This window comes from Hypomesus transpacificus, chromosome 4 (genome assembly GCF_021917145.1).
Source record: "Hypomesus transpacificus isolate Combined female chromosome 4, fHypTra1, whole genome shotgun sequence".
In the NCBI taxonomy this organism is placed as follows: Eukaryota; Metazoa; Chordata; class Actinopteri; order Osmeriformes; family Osmeridae; genus Hypomesus; species Hypomesus transpacificus.
In genome coordinates, this window is record NC_061063.1 from 7,649,496 (window position 1) to 7,672,375 (window position 22,880).

A 22,880-nucleotide genomic window follows, 5' to 3' on the forward strand; every position below is an offset into this window, starting at 1 on the left:
ATCACATGAAAACAGACATGCTACGGTTTATTTAAAAGTCCTTTATTTAATAACGTGATTTCCCACATTACTCCATCATAGGTGTTTATGCAGATAGGTCTTATAAAAAGTAAATATAATATTTGTAATTACATTGATAACATTCGTATTGTTATTGTTCAATTGTTTTATCATAAAAACCTGTAGAGGCTTCAGTGGTGTGCAATGTTAAGACATTTTGTACAGTAACTACACAATTCCATTTGAACGGTTCACCACATTGCAGTTTTTTAATACCTGACATTATTGTATAGCGGATTCAGATCACCAGCATGTTCGCTGGAGGGGGCTTAAGGGGAATCTGTCCCAAACTGAACCTCTTTGCCCCAAACTCACTCAGCTCCTCTGGTGTCAGTTCACTCTGGGAGGTAAAAAGACTGTCTGTTAACCCCCCAGCAGAGCCTGTCCCAGCTACAGTCCCTGTAGTGCTCCCTCCAAACAAAGAACTTACACTTGTCTGTCCAAAGTCATTTCCTCCAGTAGAAGGGGCCGCAGCCCCGAAGCCTCCTCCGCTATTGGCAGTTGAGGAAAAACTGAATCCGGAAGCGGAACCTCCAAACCCGGAAGTAGATGGTGCCTTAGTGACTTCAGCTACAGGGGCAGCGAACGAGAAGCCCGCTGCCGAGGGTGCCGACGAGGCGGAAAAAGAACCGAAGCCAGATGGAGGTGGGGTGGCAACAGCTGCAGCAACGCCGAACCCAGTGGGGTCTGCCTGGGTGGCAGATGAGCCAAACTCGGCGCTTGGAACAGCAAAGCTGAAGCCGCTGGCACTGCTGGGTTGGGGTTGGGCTGGAGCCCCAAAACCTGTAGAATGAAACAGCACAGTCAGAACCTCACTATCAAAGGTCTATATTCCAGATTATCTGGGTCTGGGGCTTTAAATGAACCAATAGAAGATGTGATCCTCACCTCCTGCTCCAAAGCTGGTTGTTGAAGACCCAAACCCAGTCCCAGATGACCCAAATCCTTCTGATGTTGCTTGTGGAACAGGATTGTTTAACTCAGCAAGCTAGGGGAAAAAAATGATTGTAATGTGTTGAAACTAATGATATTATCTCGGCTCGGATGTTGCTTGGGCGCAGAGTTTAACTCGGCAATCTGGCATCTTATTTTAAATATTCTTTCTAGGTGCACTTAGTAAAAGTACAACATACAAATAGAGTCTCGACAGCGGCATGCACCCTGAAGTGTTCAATTTATTGAAACATTGAGTATTTGAATCCAAGCTGTCTTCCTCAGATTCTTCTCAGTATCAACACATCCTGGGAGTAAGTGTGCTTATCTTGGTGTGCGAGTGTGCACGTTCGTGTGAGCGTGCATGTTTGTGTGAGCGTATGTGTGTCACCATTGCGACTCGGGTTGTAGCATTCATAGTCTTCAACTCCTGGACTCTGCTTCTCCATTGGTTGATCAACTGAATAATGCCATTAGCCTATAAACATTGAGAGTTATACAAGTTAGCAATGATAATGATAGCAGCTTATACATGGGGATACGGTGAACAAAAGTAATAACTCACATAACCCTGAAGGTCACCAGAGTCTTTGTTATTGTAATACTCCAACCTCAGCTCTTCAGGGGAATGATCTCTGAACCCTGCAAAGAGGTACATATAGGTTTAATGTCATAGCCTCTACATACCTATTAACTACCTTCATCAAAACCACTTATATTCACAGGTATTGTGAAGCCTAACAGCTACTTTGTCACTCATGTATGTTAACTATCATCTGGCCGACAGTATTAACAGTAATGCACAGTACCTGAGATAGTGGCTTTGAGCACTGAGTAACAGGAGAAAACCCACTGTCCCGAGGTCTCCCAAATTTCCATATCATTCTGGATGGTCTCTCTGAGCAGATGCAAAAACAGGGTAAAGAATGGAGCAACATTTCATAATAAAAAGCAATCTAAAAGGATCTAGTGTATCTTTAAATGCATTAACACTCACAGATGTTTCTCATTTTCGTCCCCAGGTCTGTCTCTCCCGGCCTTGTCAAAGGTACTAGAGTTGATTAGAGCTGTGAATCTATTTTGAGACGAAAAACTGAACTCTGTGCTTTTCACATTATCCCTTCCTCCTCCGCTTTCTCCAGTATTCCAGTTGTTACCACCTCCTCCCCCCCAGTCATCTCCTCCACGCGAGAAGGAAGAGGGCTGCACATAATTTCCCCCAGACCTCTGGGAAGGGTTCACCCACACTCGGTTGCCGAATCCTTACAAAGAAAATGTTCGTTATACAAACAAGTGTAATGTACTGTAGACTCACGGTGTTCCGTGCACAACTTTTACTCACGGTGTTCCGTACACGTCACCTAAAACACCCCAGCCAATAGTGGCTAGGCCACTTCATCAAACATGCCCCGCCAGAGAGGCCTCTGCTCCTTGTGGTGGACCAGGCGGAGCCACATAAGAACAGGGAAGCCATCCGGTTCTGCAGAGAGAACATGGTGGTGGTTGTGTGCCTCCCTGCGCACACCACTCACATCATGCAGCCACTGGATGTGGGGGTGTTTGGTCCTCTCAAGAGGATCTTTGACAGGGATGCTGCCCATCTTGGCCTGGTGAGGGGGGATGTTTTTTTGGGGAAAAAAAACTTTTCCCCCCTCCTTAAGGAGGCTTGGCCTAAGGCTGCCAAGCCTGAAAACATCAGAGCAGCCTTCAGGAGGACAGGCCTCTTCCCCTGCAACAGGGGAGGCTACGACAAGACGCAGCTGACCAAAGTCAGACCTGCACCCACCACGGCGACCACCACCGGCCCAGCCCCCACCACGGCGACCACCACCGGCCCAGGCCCCACCACGGCGACCACCACCGGCCCAGCCCCCACCACGGCGACCACCACCGGCCCAGCCCCCACCACGGCGACCACCACCGGCCCAGCCCCCACCACCGGCCCAGCCCCCACCAACGGCCCAACCCCTGGCCCAGCCCCCACCACGGCGACCACCACCGGCCCAGCCCCCACCACGGCGACCACCACCGGCCCAGCCCCCACCACGGCGACCACCACCGGCCCAGCCCCCTCCACCGGCCCTGCCCCCCCTGCAGCAACCCCTTGCTGCCGAACCTGCACCTGCCATGGACCTGCTCCATCTAATCCTTTGGTGCGGGCAGGTCTGGTCTCAGCCAAGTGGGGAGACATTTTAATGCCCCCTGTGATGGCCAACCGTCAAGACCAGCGGCTACCAGTGGTGAGGAGGAGGCCACCACTTGGTGCTCGGGTCGTCACCAGTGACGAATATAACGAGCTGCTGGTCCGACAGGAGGAAGAGGAGAAGGAGGAAGCGCGGCTTTGGAGACAGGCAGAAGTGCTGAGGAAGAGGGAGATGGCGCAGAGGAAGAGGGAGGAGGCCCAGAGGAAGAGGGAGGAAAAGGAGAGGAAGAGGGCAGAGAAGGAGAAGCAGATGGTAGTAGTGGAGGAGCTTGGCGGACACTGCGCTGTCTGCCGTAGCCTATCCCCTCCCTCAGGTGAGGAGGCAGGTGTGGAGGATGCCATCTACGAGTGGGTACAGTGTGAACTTTGCGAGCTCTGGTTCCACCTCACCTGTTTGGGGATTGCAAGTGTGCCAGCAGGGGACTGGTACTGCCCCAAGTGCTATCTTAGTGAGATCTAGCACTTTGTATATATGTTTGCTATCTTTGTATATATGTTTGCTATCTTTGGCTATTTTAACCAGTTCTGTTTAATGTTTTTGTTGAATATGTTCTGCATTTCCTATCCTGTCCGGACAGAAGTGACAGAAGGAAAAAAGACACCTTTGTGTCGCGCAATCGGTTTGTCCGCCTATCTTTGGCATTTCAACTGTTCAATCTTTAATCAGTTTAATCTTTTAAAATCAACTTTAATGTTAATAGTTTTTTTTGGGAGGCATATGGATCAGCGTTCTCGTCGCGCCTCCTGTCAGTACCTGTTCTTGCAGGGAAGCTAATGATCCTAATGTATTTCTAAACACAACATCTCACAGTTCTCTGTTGAAGGCAGGGCTCGGGGTTACAATTTTATATCTTTGTGTAGGATATGTAGTTATGCTAGTTTGAAACCACAATATCTATGGAAATAAAGAGTGAATGCAATTATGAATTGAAGTTGGCTTTGTCCACATACAATTTGTCCATTTCACAACACCTTGTATTTCTAATGCTGAGAAGTAGTCTAGCCAAAGGAATAACTTGTCCCTGTGAGAACCCTGTGACGGATGCCAACTTTCCAACAGCTTTCATTTTGAGACGCATATTCAAGGTAAGGGGTAACCACTAGAATCACAGGAGCTTCCACTGTATTCCCACAAAGTATCCCTGAAAACCTGTGTGCTAGCGAATAACTGATACAACCACACAAATACAAGCTAGACAAGACTAATAATGTATATTAGGTTATTATACAGATTATTATTATCCATATAATAGTATCCATATTATACTTATGCATATTATGTATATTATATTATGAGTATAAACACATATAAGGTTCTTATATGTGTCTCACAAGTGTCTTTAAATGTTTTATCGTTGTGGTTGTCAGTTAAACATGTTTCCATCTGTTGGACCCCTGGTGGAAAGGAGCAAACGTTACACCATGAGTTAAATAATAGAGTGCACGGAACACCGTGAGCTACTCATGGTGTGCCGAACAACGCCAGATGTCGCCGTTTTTTTATATTTTGACCTATATTATTGGTTCAACATCATGTCAATCATAGCTCAGAAAGTTGCCAAGCGTTTTACGGCAACAACGATGCTATCAGATTAGCTGTAGCCTTATTTTTGACCGTTGCAGCCTTATTTAAAGTCGCTCTACGTCCGAGTTTGCACGGAACACCGTGAGTCTACAGTAAACATAAATAAACCATACAGCTATCCTAACACTGTTAGAGCTAGCTAGACAAACTAGTTAAGCTATGTAGGCTGATCATGATTCGAGTAGATTTAACGAAGTACAATCATCCCTTACACAGTTTGATAAAGTTGTTGTAGCTACATTGATACATTTCACCTTAAATAGTCTAAAATCATTACCTCCACCTCCGGCTCCACCTCGGTTGCTAGGCGGGCGACTGTTGTTGTAACCACCGCGGCTTCCTCCACCACCTCCTCCACTACTAGCGTTGCCTCCACTTGGGTGCTCATTCCAACACTTATCGCCATACCGACACCGGCCTTGCATAAAAAAGTTGCACACTACCATCGTTTATAACTCACATAGAATGTAAACACTGCGGATTCACTGTTATTATCTGGTTCCCAAAAGTAATGTATGTGGTGAGCATTGTTTTCATCCAAACACCGCCATGTTGAAATGCCGCAAGAGCTACTGTCGCAGGATTTACGAGTCATACCTTTTGTGGCGCACTTCAAACAGCGCCCCCACGTGTTTAATTTAGATATTGACTGTAGTTCTAAGCAGCATACATATCGCATACTTTTTACTTTATACTTTTAGCAGGTACTGATGTTACCCCGACAAAGTGCGTAATGTATTCTGCATACATTTGGGACTAGTATATACCGGGCCTTGAACAGACATGTTCATTTACATGTGGTAGGTCTGCTACTGTATCGTGGTATTTGCGGTTGACGCATATTTCAGTGCAGACAGGGTTGTAGGTCAGAAAAACCAGAGAAGCATGCTGACTCGCATAATGCAAATTGATGTACCGTAGGACATTTGAGCGGATAATGCATTAGACGTAGACTTTTGGGGACATACAAAATAGTTTTTCTGGCATACTAAATAGTATGGTAGTATGGATGATGGGATATAACTTTACATAGCCTACACAGAGGATAGTAGCCTAAAAAGGTAAACATATTGTAACAATAGGCTGAGGAGAAAGAAAGAGAGAGAGAGAGAGAGAGAGAGAGAGAGAGAGAGAGAGAGAGAGAGAGAGAGAGAGAGAGAGAGAGAGAGAGAGAGGCATGGTAGTTTCTTTGGGATTCCTCTCCTTGCCAGCTCTGCATTCCAGAGCAGTTCACCTGTTGCAATTTAGGCACTGCCATGGCAACACACAGGATAAGCTTATGAGAGTTTATGTTTGCAGTCAAGAACAGAGACAGAGAAACCCACAGTATACCACCCTACATGACACACCCACACACAAAATCTACATCAACTAGATTCTTGACTTGCAAAAAATCTGAAACTATATATGTTTTCCAATAACGGACATCCTTCTTGACTACACTTGTAGTCCTTATTTGGAAGTGTGTTGTTTTTCAGTGTAGGTTTTGGTTGTTCAAACAGCCTAACATACTGTACTGTGGGTTGTCATTATTGTACTTAAAAACATATATGGAGGCTTTGATAGCTGACTCTACCAGTCAAACAGGCTATCCTCTCTTCTTTCTCCCATGGCCAGTATTGGAGCACACACCTTCTCTCATTCAATACTAACACAAATACAATCAGACATATTGACAGAATACAGAAATAAACAAATATCACTACACACAGAGGCAATCCATTGGGTAGAGAGAAAGAGAGGGAAATGGAGGGACAAAAAGAGAAGTACAAGAGGTAAAACAGACATGCAAAGAAGAACATAAATTACACTCTAATTCTAAAAGTGTAAAATGTGTTGTATATAAGTCAGTCTCAAGATACCAAATGACTGCAAACAAGTCAATAGATACAGAAAGAATATTATAATCACACACAATGAAAGAAGGAGAGAGAGAGCGAGAGTGAGATAGAGAGCAAGGTAAAGAGAGGGAGTATCTCTTTCCTATTCTACTTATGTCACTTGAGTTATTGTGACAGTCACTCAGCAACTCTGCATATAACATAACTTCCTTTGTTTCAGCGGACAGGCCAGTACAGAGTATCTTTGATCTGGATCTCTCTGTCAGAGTTGCAAACAGGGGGAATATTCCATGGGAATTTTGAAAGGTCATTTGAAAAAAACACAACTTTTAAGTGTTTTCTGTAATTTGGGGGATATTTTAATAACATGCATACTACATAAAGTAGTATTTTTTAAAGCATTGACTTAAAAAAAAAAAAAACCTTCAGGAAACCCCTGTCTAAATGGCATATGATGACTGAGGAAATAGTGTGCAAGGAAGACTTCCTGGTTCATGATAAGGGAATCTTTGCAAGGTCTTCCTGGTTTCACTTGTGGAGACAAACCACTGCATAAAACTATGGTTGTGGCCTCCAAACATTTTAACATTTTAGGAGAAATCAGGGTGAGGTAACGAAATACCTAGTAATAGTTATTGAGATGAAAAAATATCTATCACCCCCTCTTTCTTCACCTCTCCCCTCACATGCATACTTGGGGTGGTACAAGTGGTGGTACAATACCTTGCAAGCTGTGGTAGGCTCTGCATGTCTATATGTGACTGGTCATATGTGCATCTCAGTTGGTTGTCTTGTATGTTTGTACTCGTGTGTAATGTGTATGCCATTAAGCAGACAACGTCATGGGGGACACCCATTCTGTGGGTTATGTCAGCTGTTGGAATGAGAAACGTTCCCCGTTCAGTTTCGATCGAGCAGGAGAGAGGAGAGGGAGTCCCTCAACTATGTAGAGAGGTAAGGAAGGGGCCAGAGAAGCATGGCACACATTCCTGCTGCTCACACCTCCATATAACTTTCACTCTTCAGAAGAGGGATACCACTCTTTAAGTGCACCCTCCCTCTCCTTGTCCCTCCTTTGCTCTCTGTTCCGGTTAGCCTCCTGCCTTACACACATAGAAACTATTTGTAAGGGCATTCCTCGAGTTTGCCCAACTTACAGAAACCACATGCCCGGAGAGGTTCTCCCATCTCACTGCACAATCCCTCCTCCTAATGGAAGCGATACTTGGCATGCAAATATCGTTGTTACTATTTTTCTCAATTGGTAACCAACACTTTTATTGAAGCAAGGATTCACTGGATGTCCATCATAACCTAGAAAGCTTAACATTTTCACGTTGCTTTCACTCATGTTGCAGATGCTAAGCACATTTTTCAAATGAGCAAATCGTGTCAAACTAAATATAAATGCTAATTTAAACTGAATCAAGTTTGAACCCCTTTTGACCATGTGCAAAACCATCCATTGTTCAACCAGACATCAGTTCTGATTCCTGCATGACAGGTATACCTTGTAATAAGCCATGCAAGGACATGTTTCCTTAGCCTACTGTATAGCGAGGTAAAACATACAATTTGATGAGGTTGAAAAGGTGTTTATGTAATGTAAACTGCATTTGTGTTGCCTTATTGAGCAAATACTGTATATAAACGCCTTGCGTTTTGGGATAGTCATGCTCTTGAGTGTCATGTTTGATCAAGTTTCTGAAGAAAGAAAAAAATGCAGCCCACTGTATAACATTTGTATTACAAGAAAACGAAAAGAGGATGAACTAGGGTAAATTGATACTTTCTGTGAGTTGGTGGGGAGTCAGATGGGTGGGCTTAAGATACAAATAAATGTTAAACTATATAAAAAGATGCCAAAGTATAGGCTTATTTGAGTTTACGTCAACTTGTATTATGTGTAATTTGGCAACAGCGTTTTAAACTTGACTGTTGTGTAGGCTACAAGGATCCCTGGTCTCCGGCATTAGACTGCTTATATTTTTACTTTGTCGAAGCACTGTGGGTTGGATTCCAATTTTTTTTATGGACAATGTGCTCCATTCAATCATTGAGAAAAGAGGTGCGTCCTCTTTGCTGTTGCCAAGTAACTACAAGCTCAGCCCACCTGTAGTAGATCCACCTGTACGCTTCTCACGTGAGCGTCTCGGGGTTTTCAACCAATGAGAGGCGAGGACAAGTGCTTCGCAAGGAGTTTCGGAGGCGGAAACCTGCAGTTTTCACGAAAGTCGCCTCTTTATAAAGTTGTCAATTCGGTTGCGGATGTCTCAGAGAATAACTGAAACAGTAATAGCACAATTCTACAGTGCAATATTACGCTGGATTGAAATACAGAATACAAGTAGACAGAATTATCTGCAAGAAGATCATCCGTGCGTCTAATTGACTATTTGGACGCAGAACAAAACGATTTAGTGTCACTGCTGTTATCGGTCAAAGACTCCTTACTGGATTTTAACTTCAACACAGAGTATAAGTTGTTCTTTGACAGTGGCATTAACTATTTGGACCAACTATAGTGCCCTCCTGTCCGGATAGGCAAGGTGAGTGACCCGATAGAGATGTGCTTCGCGCATTGCACAATCATGAATCACAGCTCAGTGTGGTCCACTGTTCTCACGGCCCATCTAACCTGTTCCTCGCGTTATTTATAGTTACACAGGTTATGCATATGTATAGTTTAGACGTTAACCAAGGTTTATGTTACTGAGAAAGTTTTATGCATTTTACTCCAATTAGAAAGGGTTAGAAAACCTCTGCTGTTTTACAAAGAAGTTATGTATCGCAACACATCGTTTCTAATAAGAGGCGTGCGTGATTGTTTAAGAAAAGGACGATGCTTAAACAACAACATCTATGTAACACCCATTATTCTGCAGAATACTAGTGACTTGTGAGATGAGTGGATGAACAGATCAATATGAACAGATAGAGTCAAAAGTTGCATTGTTTTTGGTGTTGTGCTGCAGGTGAGACATGGCAGAGAGGGTTCCTTGGTGGAGGGCCTTCATGGTCAAAAGGAAGAGTGGTGCTAGAGATACCACAGCATCCCAGCCTCAGGACCAAGAACAGGACCCTTCCCACTCCCAGCCAGGCCACGCCTCAGTCTCTCAGAACCCCTTTGACAAAGCCCAGTCACCAACCCAACACCAAGAGAAGGCGCCGTTAAACAGCGACACCAACATCTTCATGGATGAGACATATGATGACTCTCAGCTGGAACCGGTGTTTAACGAGCAGACGTGTCGCAGGCACATGAGAGTGTCACGGTCGGGGAGGTTCAAGGAGAAGCGCAGGGCACGCACCAGCCTCCCACTGGATGAAGACAACCAAGAGATGGGGAAAGAAGATGTTCGGTGATGAGGAGTACGGGGATGAAGATTTATATCAAAGACAGTTTTTTCAGTTTAAATTAATCATGGTTTTTTTCTGATTTGTTGTTGATCACACCGGTACCAATGATGATATTTAGACGTTTCTCTCAGTAGGTGATAAGTAAACAAGATCAGATGTGCTCTTTAGAGGGAAAATATTGCAGCTGTCAGTGAAAGCTGTAGTAGTTTTTTACCCAACAGTTATACAAACAATAACAAAAGAATACATGCATGCAGAGACAAATCCTCTAAAACATGTATGTTTTACTCTTGGCCTACCCGTTTTGAAAAGGTGTGGAATGAAATGACTGACGCTGCACCTCATATCCTTATTTTATTGAGTCTCAGAAGGGTCAGCATCAGAATTTAAGATGGTTAGACCACAGAAACAATCTTGCTTATAAAATCACTTGTAGATACTGTTTAATGCTTTGGTTTATTAGTTAATATGAATATAATATTAACATGAAGGATTTTATGGTATATATATTTTATTACTTATGATGTAATATGTATCAATAGGTTTTATGTCAATTTTGATCATTTAGATGGGTATTTCATTTTGCAGAAAACAAAATTGATTTAGCTGTTATGTAAGAAGGACATTTTTGTAAAGATATGCTTTAGGGCATTTCTGCTTTATTGTGGCCGGTACAGTGAAGATGTACAGGAAATGTAGGGTTAGAAAGAGAGGGGAGGACATTTGAACCAGGGTCCCTGCATGAAGGGTTTAGCCTGCGCGTTCTTGAACAGTGGGCCACTGCGCACCAAGAAATGACATTTTAAGTGGGTGAGCAAAGATAGGTGATTCTAGGTGATAGTCCATTAGCTGCTACGTCATCAACGTGCACACTGGCAATACGGGCTGGAAATAAAGGTTGAATTACTCACCTTTAAATGCTACACAGGTTATAGACTATTTTAACATTAAGGAGGAACTACATGAAGGATACTTTTATTTATTTAGCTGACTCTATGTGTACATCGCTTTGGAGAACAGTGTCCGCTAAATGAGTTCAATGTAATGTAAATCATGGGATCCTATAGAAAAAGCAATCGGTAGCACTTGTGACTATTATGGAGATGTATGATGATCCATTAAGATATATGGACAACATGCATTAATGTATCTAGGATTCAACTAATTAGTTATGGCTCGGTGTGTGTAAACTCTAATGATGCCAAATGAAAAATAAATAAATCTGTATTTAAGTACTTCGGTGCTGGTTAGTTCATAATGAATTATTTCCTTCTTATGCTTATTAGGTTAAGACAACAATGGATGGTACTGGTGTAGAGTTTCGTTTTGGTGTAGTTTTTGTGTCCAAACTGGCCTTTGTCTTCGTCATTGACTTCATTGGCTAAGTCTGGGGCTGGGTTTGGGTGTGGTTTTATAATAATAATAATATTTATAATGCACTTTATATTTAGTTAAAAATCTCAAAGTGTTTTGGATCTTGATGGTATAGATGGGGTTCTGGCTCTTCAGATTTGCCGTCCTGACTCGTCCTGACTTCAATCCACCTCAGATTGTTAATAACCAAGATTTACCTTCATTTCCTCTCTGTAAAGTAAGGTACATGAAATGGCCTGACTCATGAGGCCTACTAGAGTACAGTAATGACACAATTAGTATCAGTCTCATTGTGTGAGATGCCATTTCAGCACATTAGTGATATTTACTCAGCTTATTGTCAGATCAAACCTAGGGGGACATTTTACTAATCTTTTGACTGCCAACCTTGACTGGAGAGGATTGAGGCCATGTGACACGACATTCCTTAACCTATGATGGTATGGTAATGATGTAGGTGTGTGAGAGTGTGTGTATGTGTGTGTGTATGTCTCCCTGTGCTCATACTAGTGACTTTCGGTGAACTTTAGCAAGATACAATACTTAATTTGTAGGAGACAGTGTACCTCATAGGAAGTTCTAGGGAGTCAGGTGGCTGAGCAGTTAGGTAATCGGGACAATAATCTGAAGGTTGCCAGTTCGATTCCCGGCTGTGCCAAATGACGTTGTGTCCTTGGGCACCCTATTTGCCTTGGGGGAATGTCCCTGTACTTACCTAAGTCGCTCTGGATAAGAGCGTCTGATAAATGATTAAATGTCAATAAAGTGAAATGTACACATAGCCTGTATGCAATACAACGTAGACGTTGGTGTTACTGTAAAAAAGAATTGAACCAAAATTAAAGACAATCCATATAATGTTAAGGTTAATGTAACATTATTTGTGGTGGTTGATTTTAGTTCAATCAACGGGCTCTTGTTCCCAGAGTGTAACGTTGTCTTGGCGCCACCAGAGGGATAACATGCTTTCAGTTTCTAGGACAGCAAAACACCGATTGGATAAGTAAGGTAATGAGGTTGAGTGGGGCAATACGAGTGTTAATGCTAAGCCATTACCAATGTTTCATCGACAAAACAATATTGTCGATATTCAAATACAACTTAAGTCGACACTGTCATGTACAGAACTGGCCGAACTGGAAAAGTAATCGTTACAGTCATAGAGATATGGTAATCTGGAATCCCCTGGAGAAAGCTGACACATTCCTTGGCACCTGCCTAACCAGTTCCAAACCATTTGCTTGTTCTTAACAGGTGTCAGTGATGAGAACGTTCCATGGAAATTGCGGTAGCTATGGAGTGGTTCAATTGGTCCACGGATGAGTCTGGGCTATAGAGGATTCTGTGTGTCGCGTAAGGTGTGGTCTCGAGCTGGGGCTCCCTCCCGCGGCGCGTTCGGCGGTCGATATAAACACGACACGGGAGAAAAGGCACAGAGTAGAGCGGCTGCGCATATACAACCCTTTCGAAAGATAATTTTTAGATGTTCATGTTAAGACATTTCTACATTTATTTTGTGTTAATGTGTTCATTGCATTCACCAAATGGATCGTATCCGTGACAAGTTGATAACTTTTTAGCTTCAACTAGGGTATCGAGGAACACCACACGTTGTTGTCAAACTTCTTAATTCAGATTAGGCAAACAAAATGACAACACTTCAATTCTGTGTTCTGTCTTGCTGTGTTGACTAATAATAACTAGACGTCAGAAACAGTATCTTCTGGGTCAGGGGCGCGCTATGCGGTTACTGTGCCGCTCTCAACCTCGGGACTGATCTTGCTGCATAAGTGGAGTTTCATATCTGTCAATTAAAGGTATGTACAAAGTACTCAGTATTCATAAAGGTCACTATTTTATATTTGGTACCCTAGAATTTGCTAAACATTTCATTTATGTTTTTGAGTATCGCAAATTATCGTGACCCACTACCGTTGCTACAGCAACAACCGCCAGAGTGTTTACGAACTTGTGCATTAATAATCAGGTCGCTTACTGTGTCAGGATATAAATAACAAGGCTACTCCAACTCTGTAACTGTGCAGAAAATTCGACAGTAGTGTAGGAGGGGACCCTAGAACAATGGGGATAATAGGAGATTAGAACAAAGTTGCAACTTTGTTGGATACATTTTCACTCAGACAACAGCTGAAGACTGGCAAACTGGGGGTTAAGCAGAACTTGTGTCAGCTGCTGGGTAGTGGCCCACGAGCTGTAACATGGCCTCCTAGAAGGACAGGAGCTAAGCGACCTCGAAAAGACAACAGAGTGTTCTGTGTGTGAGGTGATTATTCAGCCTGACCGCTACAATCACACCTGTTACTGCTCATCCACCTTTTGCTCAGTGCTGCCTTTTGCTCATAGGCTATAGACTAAGACATCGGCCATAGACACTCTGTAGACACATAGTCTCTTTTGGCACTTAAGTGGCTTGACATGGATTTGCAGATAGAAACTGTAAGAGAGAAACCCCCCCCCACCCCCCGCCCCCCAGCACCTTAGAAAGCTGGAATACATGTTAAACATGAGATGCACTGAAGTCAAGCATTTCTGTGAGAACATTGATATGTAATGTTCTCACAACCGTTATATAATATATAACTTCATTTTGCTTGAAGCTGTCACTTCAGGAAGAGTTCCTAAAATGTTCATACAGAGACTTAAATTGACAAATCTTTAATCAAATCTTTTTATTTACAGATTATCCTATTCTCTTCAAAGTAATGATGCACTTTCAGATTAATAAACTGTTTGATCAGGTGCAGGGTATCTCTCATTGGGTTCCTTTAACAAAACTTCCATTCTTGGGCCCATTCCTGAAACACTTCCCTGATGTGTTTTCCAGCCTGCTCTGACATAATGGCAGGGAAAGCCTTGTGCCAGCTAGGAGCTGAGGGTTAGAAGGCCATACTTCCCAGACAACACTCTCCATTGTTCCCTGCTTAAGCCTCCTCTAGGCCACTGCCGTTGGGAGTCGTAGAAAGGGGGATCTCAGATTTCCCCCTGAGAGGATGGAACGCTTGCTGTTTCCTGTTTGTTTGGTCACGTGATGAAGGCTTTTCCTGTCCTGTGAAAGGGTACTAGGTCGTTTCAGTTTGACCCTCTCAACAGAAGCTGCTTCTGTCATGGAAAATAGTCCCTGTAGTGCCTGTCTGTGGTCTGTTACACAGTTATGGAACCTTTATATATTTTTAGGTATCTGAGGCCAGATATGCCTCCGCCTCCCCCTCCTCCTCCACCTGCACCCCCGCCACCCCCCCCTCCACCCAGTGCTCCACCTCCACAGGTAAGAAGTGACACAGTATCACTCGGTGTTCAAATCAATTAATATAAACGTTCACACACACTGAGAGTACACACAGACAAACTTGCAAAACATACTCTCCATCCCATTTCAACTGCTGATGACCAAGCAGGTGTTTATTTTCATTATTCATTAGAGGTACAGTTACGCACAAACAGACAGATACACACAGTGGGTCAGATTAGAACTTAGTTGCTCTGTGGTGTCATATTTCCTGCCGAGGCTCTCATGTTTTATTAGTGCGTCTGCTGGCAGACACAACATGTGTCACAGGAACACAGTGCTTGGTTGATGCTTGATAATCCAATTAATCAGCCGTACAAATGTATTTGTGTGTATTTGCTCTCTCCGTCTCTCTTTCTCTCTCTTGCTCTCTCTTTCCTTCTCCCTCTCTTGCGCTCTCTTTTTATTTCCGTATTTCAGTTACGGTCAGAGCCTCCTAAGCTCAAGCCTAGTGCTGGAGGTGGAGGTGGAGAAGGAAGAAATGCCCTGTTGGCAGACATTCAAAAAGGATCAAGGCTCAAGAAAGTCACACAGATCAATGATCGAAGTGGCCCATTTGTTGACAGTAAGAACACTCTCTACCATCTAACTTAATTTATTTGTTAACTGAAATTCTTTAAACATACCATTCTGCTCTGAGAGTCAAACAAACACACACACACACACACACGCAGACGGCTTACTGCTTACTGCTGTGTGTCTGAGTTTCAGCACTAAATTATTCTCACATGGGGCTGCTGCCTCTGACTGTGAGTCATTCTCACGAGAAAGTGACAGAGGAAAAGTGAGAGAGTGTGTGCGAGAGAGCATGTGTGTGTGAGAGAGAGGGAGATGGAGAAAGACATACAGTTCAAATGTTTGTCTGGACAGGCAATTTCTGACAAAAGAAAAGCACGAACAAAGACAAAATACACTCAACAAAAACAGACTGAAAGTGAAAGAGAGAATGAGAAAGGAGAGAAGAGGCTGCATCATTCGATTAATAGAACGTCACACAGACCTTATCTGGTCTCAGCTATATGTGTTCATGATTATCCAGTAAGGCTTTCTTCAGTCAACACACACATCGACATAAACACGACACACTTCAGGAAGGAATGCTCTGTTGCAGATAAGGACAGAGTCTGTGTAGTGAGAAATTCATGACAGTACACAGTCACCACTGTGTGTTTGGCGGATAATCGTTTACGCTCTATTGCAGGAATTTGTAGAAAGAGTTCTGGAACCCAAAGACTAACCTTGCTACATAGCAGTTTGTTTTACCCCCATTTATAAATCTGCCATACTACAGGTGGTCAATTATGAAAGTGTCAGTGTTAGTCTGTTGATTCTGTGTGTGTGCTAACCCCTTAGAGCCCAAGGGGAGTGTTGGAGATGTGTCATCCACGACTAGTGGTGCTCCCCAGGGGGGCTCAGGAGGACTGCCTGCCCTGGGACCCAGTCTAGGGGGGCTCTTTGCAGGGGGCTTCCCCGCGCTGAGACCAACGGGAAAGACCCCAGGTAGATAAAAACGGCTTCTCCCTTTTTGTGTAATATCTATTGCTCTGTGCTGTCCTGTCGATCCTCTCACACTCTATCTCTCATTGTCTTTGTTCTCTTCCTCTCATTCTGTGTGTGTGTGTGTGTTGTAGTTTCTCGCTCCAGTTCATCTGCAGGAATGAAGCCTCTGTGGAACCCTCCAGCATCCCCAGACAGCGGCAACGCCCCCTCGTCTTCCTTCCCCTCCTCTCCTTCCTCCCCCTCCTATAGGCCGGCTGAGAAAGCAAGCCCCGCCCGTAGGCCCAGCCCCTCAGCCGCAGCACTCCCCTCCCCCTCTCACAGCAAGTCTCCCTCCTCCACTGGCCCAACCTCCCCTCCAGTTCCATCAGAGCCTCCTCCCCCTCCCCCACACGCCTTCCAGGACCGACCCTCCAACAAACCTCCGCCTGTCCCCACCTGCCCTCCCCCTCCACCCCCATCCCAGCTTACCAAGCCCACGTGGCTACCCCTCCAGCACGCCCACCACACCCACCTGCCTCAGCCCTCCACCCCTCCGCCGCCCCCTCCTCCCCCCTCCATGCCTCCTTCTAACCTCCCAGACCGGTCCTCTGGGATCTTCTATCCCCCTCCTCCGTCCCCCACCATGCTCCAAGACTCCAAGTTCCCCATGCTGCGGGACAGCCCCCTCGGACCCCCTCCGCCACCTCCCCCTCCTCTCCCTGCTTCGTACAGCCCAAGCTGTGCATCCTCACTGCCCCCTCCCCCGCCCAAGATGCCCCCAGTGCCGTCCCCGGCCATGCGCCCTGGAGTGCCACCACTTCCTCCCTCCTACCCCTGCACCGCCCCGACGCGACGTCCACCAGCCGTGCCCAATAATGCAGGTATGAGGGCACAGGAGAATGCTTTAAAAAAACATCAATGAAATTGTAAAAACTATGCAAAAATGTCAATATATCAATGGATGATGCCTCATGATGGCCTATTTGACTTTTCATAGATTGTTATGTGCATTATGACACACTGCATTATCTGTTTTCTTTCCCCCAAAAAAGCTGGTGGGCGGTTGGCTCCTCCCCCGGCCCCGCCAGCACGGTCCCCGTCGACTGAGCTGTCCAGCCGCACCCTTCCCCCTCCACCACCCCCCCTCCCTCCCTCCATCCAGAGGAACGGACACCTGCACAGCCTGGGTGAGGCAATAGCTGCCGCTGTTTTGCTAATCGCTGATTAATCACCGAAAAAAATCATGTGAATGCCATCAACACCATTGAACACTGTATGTCCTGCAGAGCAAGATAGCATGGTGATGGGCAAGATAGATTGCCGCCGTAGGGAAATGATGTGATAATTCTGTTTTCCTTATTTAACCTTGCAGATGACTTTGAGTCCAAGTTTCAATTTCATCCCATAGAGGACTTACCTCCTCCTGATGAGTTTAAACCCTTTCCCAGGACCTATCCTAGCAAAGAACTCAGAGGTTGGTGTGTATTTACAGGCACCGGAAAAGTATGCTATGTATGGGGGGGGGGAAATCCCCTCCAGACAGTCTTTGCCAGACTAAATTTGTTTTTGTCTATATCATGTTCACTACCATTGCTCACTATGACTTTCTCCCCCTCCTCTCCCACCCCTCCTTTCATCCTCACCTTTCTTCAGTGAACTCCAGCACACCGGGGATGAGGACACACCTTCGATGATACGAGACTCAGACTACACATCCTTGTCTTTGTCTACCATAAATGAAAATCGCTCTTCCTTGTCCACATACAGCGAGCAATAAGAGTGGGACCTCGTCCACATGTTTCTCAGTACATAATTACCTTCCAAAGGACGGTTAATGGCTATACAGAGTATTACTGGACCCATATCTACTGTGTTTATATGTGGCCTGTGTGGGTTATGTCAGCAGCCTGTGTGTTCTATGGAGTGTGTATATTTGTGTATGCGAGTGTTATACTGGGTCCCGCCCAGTACTGACTATGTGACCTCTAACCTTTTCCAGTGTGGAATGTTTTGAATGTGTGTGAGAGGAGGGCTGTACCAGTCCCTACAGTGCCTTCTCTCTTCTCTCTCTCTCTCTCTCTCTCTCTCTCAGAGACACAAACACAGAACATTAATCTATAATGTCCTCCAATGGGTAGATGGAAAGGCACATATGTTACGTTGTCCTATTCAACCTTACATGTGAACAATATTGTAAGGGAATACAGTGATTCACTTGAGAGCTTAGAGCCCACTGAGCAAAGCTGGGAATTACAACTTTGGTTTCAATAAGCAGACTTCTGATATGTTCACACACACTTGAAAATGAAACTCAGTGAATAATGTTGATACTACAAAGCAACACAGAGATGTTTTCTGAACCTGTTGGGTTACTCTTAATTAAACAGTGTCTTCACAATGGTGTATGTGTCCAAAGAATGCATCCTTTGCAGCATTGATCTGTCAGAGTAAACAACACTATAGTGACAGGTAACCTGCATTTTTTTTAAGTACACTGATTTGTGAAGGGCAATTGGAAATGTATTTCACTTTTGTTGTTTTGAAAGTTTTTTTTCTACTGTTGTCATGTGTATCAATACAGTGAGAAATGTATTTCTCACGATATTGTTCCGTTGAATTGTTTTCCCTTTGTAATGTCTTATCACCAACATCAAGGAGACAGTGCCACCTACTGGTTATAATTCATACATATTGTAAAGTTAATAAAAGACTATTGTTGAGACCTTGTCATTGCTAGTAAACACAAAAGCCATGATTAGTACAAATACCCCTTTATGTTGACACGTTAAAGTTTCCCCACTGAACACATGAAACAGGAAATCACAAAGAACCTGTTCAACCAGTTCCAGTTAAAATCTGTTTATGAGCTGAAATGCCTCAAAGAACCACATTTGAAAAATTCTAGTTTTCGTTTAAGTTCCACAAACCCCGTCATTGTATCACGGACACTGTATCTCACGCAACATAAATTACATGAGCATGGGAAATCTTTAAAAAGACCTAACTACACCAACACAGAAAACGTATTGGGATAGGGTGAGGGTTAAAGTTCATCGTGTTTGTAGGTGAACTCTCTTGAAGAAATGAATCCATCTTTGTTCTCGTCTTCTTTGGTGAAGATGTCCTCCACCATCGTTTCGTGGTGGGTATCGTTGGCAGGATAGCCATGGCGTTCAAACTCCTTTCTCAGGTACTCTTTCACCTAGTGGGAGAAAAAACACAAAACCCACCCACGTGTATGAGAGAGGCTCAAAGAGTCAGGTGGCTGAGTGGTTAGGGAATCGGGCTAGTAATCAGGAGGGTGCCGGATCGATTCCCGGCCGTGCTAAATGACGTTGTGTCCTTGGGCAAGGCACTTCGCCCTACTTGCCTCGGGGGAATGTCCCTGTACTTACTGTAAGTTGCTGTGGATAAAAGCGTCTGCTAAATGACTAAATGTAAAATATACAAGAAAACCAGAGCTACCCCCCTCTCTGCTCACCTCCTGTTTTGACAGCTTCCAGTCATCGTTGAGGTCCATCTCCTGGAAGGACTCGTGTGACCTGGGCCCGTTCCTGATCTCCATCACCTCGATAGTGAAAGTCAGCGTGCTCTCTGGGGGGATCTTGCCTAACCATACAGACGGTCAATAGAAGCATTGAAAATAACCTGGGTAAGTACGCTATCTATACCGCACATGGATCTGGATTTAAAATAGCTATATTAGAAAAATGTTATTGATATGGATACATGTGACCGAATGTGTGAAACCAATTAGCTTAAATTGAGCTGGTGATCTTGTTTGGAGAGAGAATGACGGGAAAAGCGTCTGAGGTTATGGGGTTAATGCATTCAAGTATACACTTTGGTATACTTACGTTGTTGCTTTTATTAGCAGATGGTCTAGTAGGCCTACTGTGATTGTGTGCTTACCAGGGAAAAGCATATAGGACATTTTCACATGCTCCATGCTGAGAAAAAGTGATATGGTATTGGTTAGCTGAATTTAGTGATTTATTAATATAGCAGCAGCTTTTTCCTAAGATTTAAAACCTTAAAGTGCCACTGAAGTAACAAGAGATATGTTAGTTCCTTGATGCCATAATGCATGTGCCATGTTTAAGGATGAGAGTGAACCCGTTTAGAAAGAGACTGGTTCAACTGCCACATGTATGAGGAGCTAATGTGGGCGTCATGTCCACATTACATGTTAAGTGTCGTCTACCTCTGCCTTCCTTGCCGTATGCCAGAGCTGGAGGTATGACCAGACTTCTCTTCTCCCCAGCACACATTCCCTGCAGGCCTTTATCCCAGCCCTTGATCACCTCCTTGATGCCCAGGGTAAACCACACAGGCTGCTTATCCCCTTGTGTTCGACTGCACGCATGCACAAACACACACACACACACACACACACAATTAGATCTAATGCCTCTTCAATAGCTAAGCAACTTTTCTACAAAACCGAGTGGTGGCGCATTAAATGGTAATTGTTGGAGCACTTCTGCGTGTAACTCGATAATTCACCTGGAATGAAAGAGCGTTCCATTGGCAAAATATCCCTCATGATGCACTAAAAGAATGTCCCCATATTTTGACTTGCGGTGACACAGAAAAGGTTTACTCAAGACTTCGATCTTCACTTCAGGTTCAGGAAGTTTTCCTCCAGAAACAAAGATCAGGATAGATGTGCAAAACCAACTTAGTAAGGTCAACAACATCTTGAGCTAATATAAAATGAAACGACACGAGTTAATTCCAACCAGAATACAAAGTTGGAAACAAGTAAATACTGCTACACAAACCTGCGAGTGCAAGAGATTCAACGTGGCAGTGACGTCGCATCGTGCAAGTTGTTGCAGGAAGTGTTCATCTGATTGGTTGAATCCCCTTAACGCCCCGCCTTCATAAGACCCTTCTAACAGTGAGTCGTAAACTCGATGGATTAAATTAATGATTAATAATGACTAATTCTGTACGTCATAACTCCGTTTTATTGTAATATATATAAACAGACAGATTGATTCCTATCATGCTGGTGTAACACTGATATGCAGTTCTAAAAAGATAAACAGTAGTTGCAGTCACAAATTTTAACAGTCTTTTCACGATTCATACACTGCAAAGTGCAGAAATATTGCACACAATCCAAAGCTGATCTAAACCTATAGGGCATACACATTCACAAGCATGCAGTAGCACTGTCAGCACACATAATATTGCATCAAATATATCATTACATACTAATTGATACCTAATACAACTATGTACAGACCCCTAATCTGTATAAATACCCCATTCAGTTCTGCAAATACATTCTCTTAAAGTCTCCATCACTTTGTAAAAAGGATGATAGATTTCCTTCCACAGTGAGTTAACAGTCAATAAGTCAGCAATTATAGCTTTTACATTACATTGTACAATCATAGTTTACACACATTGTTCTCATGGCCCCTGTTCATCTCTAACAGTGCTGTAGTCAAGGATGCCATCATATAGTGTATATATCAGCTTGACCAAAACACCTCCTTTGTTAAGTCAATGCAGTTATTCAGACTGGATAAGATGGTCTGCTATTTCATAAATGACTCCCAAAAACTTGAGAAGACAAGTTTGTCCTTGTACGTATTTTTTTTCCAGCGAGTCATCTGATTGGGACATGCCTCGGTGCTTAGCAGGGATCTAAACCACTAAACCGTCATTAGGATCACAGGCAGCAGTAGCCAACTCTTCTTTGGTTCAGGTGAAGTACTTGCAACCAGTGGAGTCAATGGAGCAGGAGTCAGTGCACCTGAGTTGCCCAAAGGACCTGAACAGAGAGGAGGGGGGTGGGGGGATGGTAAGGAGAGGAAAGACCTGTGAGTTTACCTACAGAGTGTGTGTGAGAGAGAACGTGTATGCTTGTGTGTGACAGAAGGAACATACCCAGGCAGGTAGGATTTACAGCTTTGGAAGCCAAAGTCCTTCCCATCACACTCCTCCATGCCCTCATGTCTGTATCCATCCCCACAGTAGGCCCACTTACAGTCTGGGGGAGAGAGAGAGAGAGAGCGGGGGATGAATGGATGTACAGTTAGGAAATTAACATAATATAAGGTTGGAATGGGCTGGTCCACCGGCCAGAGGGCGGATAAGAAGGATCGGAAAGAACAGAAGAGGAATAGGAAGAATGACGAGAAAAGAGATAGAAGGGTGGGGGGGGGGGGGAATTAAACATTACTAATTGCTTTGGCAAGTGGGCGGGTTGCGTTTGTGCCTTTACAGCATTTTCCTGCTAATTTAATTGAGCTGAGAGCACTGGAGGGAAAGACAGGTTGACAGAAAGAGAGAGGGAGATTAATGAAGCAAGAGTCTTACTGCGTAGTCCCTTTTCCCTCTGTCATCAAGAATACAAGAGGACATGGCTACAGCCTTGTATGAGAACGTGCGCAACACTTGTGCATTTTAAGCTTATATATACAGTATATCTATTTGTGTACGTGTGTATGTATTTGTGTGTCTGCTGACACACCCAGACCCATAACTCACTCAGACAAGCATCTGTGACGATCTTGTTGCCATCGTCACACTCCTCTCCATTCTGACCTTGCACCTTCCCATCTCCACACACACCCACCCTGTCGGGCACCTTCTCTGTGGACTGGAATGACTGGAAGGGCTGTAAACAAGCACATAGTCAATGTTTTATGGTACAAATGGTGCTTGAGGTACAGGAAGAAAAAAAAGAGAGTATATTTCTAATATAATATTGGTTAAACT

At 44.1% G+C, this 22,880-nt stretch overlaps 5 protein-coding genes across 7 annotated transcripts in view; 2 read left to right on the top strand and 3 right to left on the bottom strand.

Moving 5' to 3' along the window:
• Nucleotides 1–26: 26 nt before the first annotated feature.
• nup42 (nucleoporin 42) lies at nucleotides 27–5,368 on the bottom strand. Its single transcript, XM_047019752.1, has 7 exons — nucleotides 5,059–5,368; nucleotides 1,991–2,255; nucleotides 1,803–1,891; nucleotides 1,559–1,635; nucleotides 1,385–1,471; nucleotides 949–1,048; nucleotides 27–843 (listed from the first exon to the last, which is right to left on the bottom strand). The coding sequence occupies exons 1-7, from the start codon at nucleotides 5,225–5,227 to the stop codon at nucleotides 299–301; spliced, it is 1,332 nt and encodes a 443-aa protein (XP_046875708.1). The 5' UTR covers nucleotides 5,228–5,368; the 3' UTR covers nucleotides 27–298.
• Nucleotides 5,369–8,826: 3,458 nt separating this feature from the next.
• On the top strand, nucleotides 8,827–11,217 carry LOC124467073 (proline-rich protein 15). The gene is made up of 2 exons (XM_047019176.1): nucleotides 8,827–9,171; nucleotides 9,598–11,217. Exon 2 carries the CDS (start codon nucleotides 9,605–9,607, stop codon nucleotides 9,986–9,988), a length of 384 nt encoding a protein of 127 aa, XP_046875132.1. The 5' UTR covers nucleotides 8,827–9,171; nucleotides 9,598–9,604; the 3' UTR covers nucleotides 9,989–11,217.
• Nucleotides 11,218–12,626: 1,409 nt separating this feature from the next.
• On the top strand, nucleotides 12,627–18,875 carry wipf3 (WAS/WASL interacting protein family member 3). 2 transcript variants are annotated; one of them, XM_047019165.1, is made up of 8 exons: nucleotides 12,627–13,173; nucleotides 14,552–14,642; nucleotides 15,084–15,228; nucleotides 16,017–16,163; nucleotides 16,295–17,023; nucleotides 17,195–17,329; nucleotides 17,515–17,616; nucleotides 17,796–18,875. In XM_047019165.1, the coding sequence occupies exons 2-8, from the start codon at nucleotides 14,568–14,570 to the stop codon at nucleotides 17,834–17,836; spliced, it is 1,374 nt and encodes a 457-aa protein (XP_046875121.1). In that variant the 5' UTR covers nucleotides 12,627–13,173; nucleotides 14,552–14,567; the 3' UTR covers nucleotides 17,837–18,875. The 2 variants fall into 2 exon arrangements, with proteins under 2 accessions (XP_046875121.1, XP_046875120.1); XM_047019164.1 differs by lacking the exons at nucleotides 12,627–13,173; nucleotides 14,552–14,642 and having other exon boundaries at nucleotides 14,649–15,228.
• Nucleotides 18,876–18,985: 110 nt separating this feature from the next.
• On the bottom strand, nucleotides 18,986–20,972 carry fkbp14 (FKBP prolyl isomerase 14). 2 transcript variants are annotated; one of them, XM_047019168.1, is made up of 5 exons: nucleotides 20,927–20,972; nucleotides 20,649–20,784; nucleotides 20,347–20,498; nucleotides 19,624–19,751; nucleotides 18,986–19,344 (listed from the first exon to the last, which is right to left on the bottom strand). In XM_047019168.1, the coding sequence occupies exons 1-5, from the start codon at nucleotides 20,964–20,966 to the stop codon at nucleotides 19,186–19,188; spliced, it is 615 nt and encodes a 204-aa protein (XP_046875124.1). In that variant the 5' UTR covers nucleotides 20,967–20,972; the 3' UTR covers nucleotides 18,986–19,185. The 2 variants fall into 2 exon arrangements, with proteins under 2 accessions (XP_046875124.1, XP_046875123.1); XM_047019167.1 differs by having other exon boundaries at nucleotides 20,649–20,968.
• A 134-nt stretch (nucleotides 20,973–21,106) lies between these two features.
• Nucleotides 21,107–22,880, bottom strand: part of wu:fc38h03 (acetylcholinesterase collagenic tail peptide) — a 7,017-nt gene continuing 5,243 nt past the window's right edge. The window contains exons 16-18 of the mRNA XM_047019166.1: nucleotides 22,650–22,779; nucleotides 22,047–22,149; nucleotides 21,107–21,930 (exon numbers count right to left, since the gene is read on the bottom strand). Coding sequence (XP_046875122.1) covers nucleotides 21,861–21,930; nucleotides 22,047–22,149; nucleotides 22,650–22,779 — 303 coding nt within the window. The 3' untranslated portion in view covers nucleotides 21,107–21,860. The remainder of the gene's footprint in view (nucleotides 21,931–22,046; nucleotides 22,150–22,649; nucleotides 22,780–22,880) is intronic.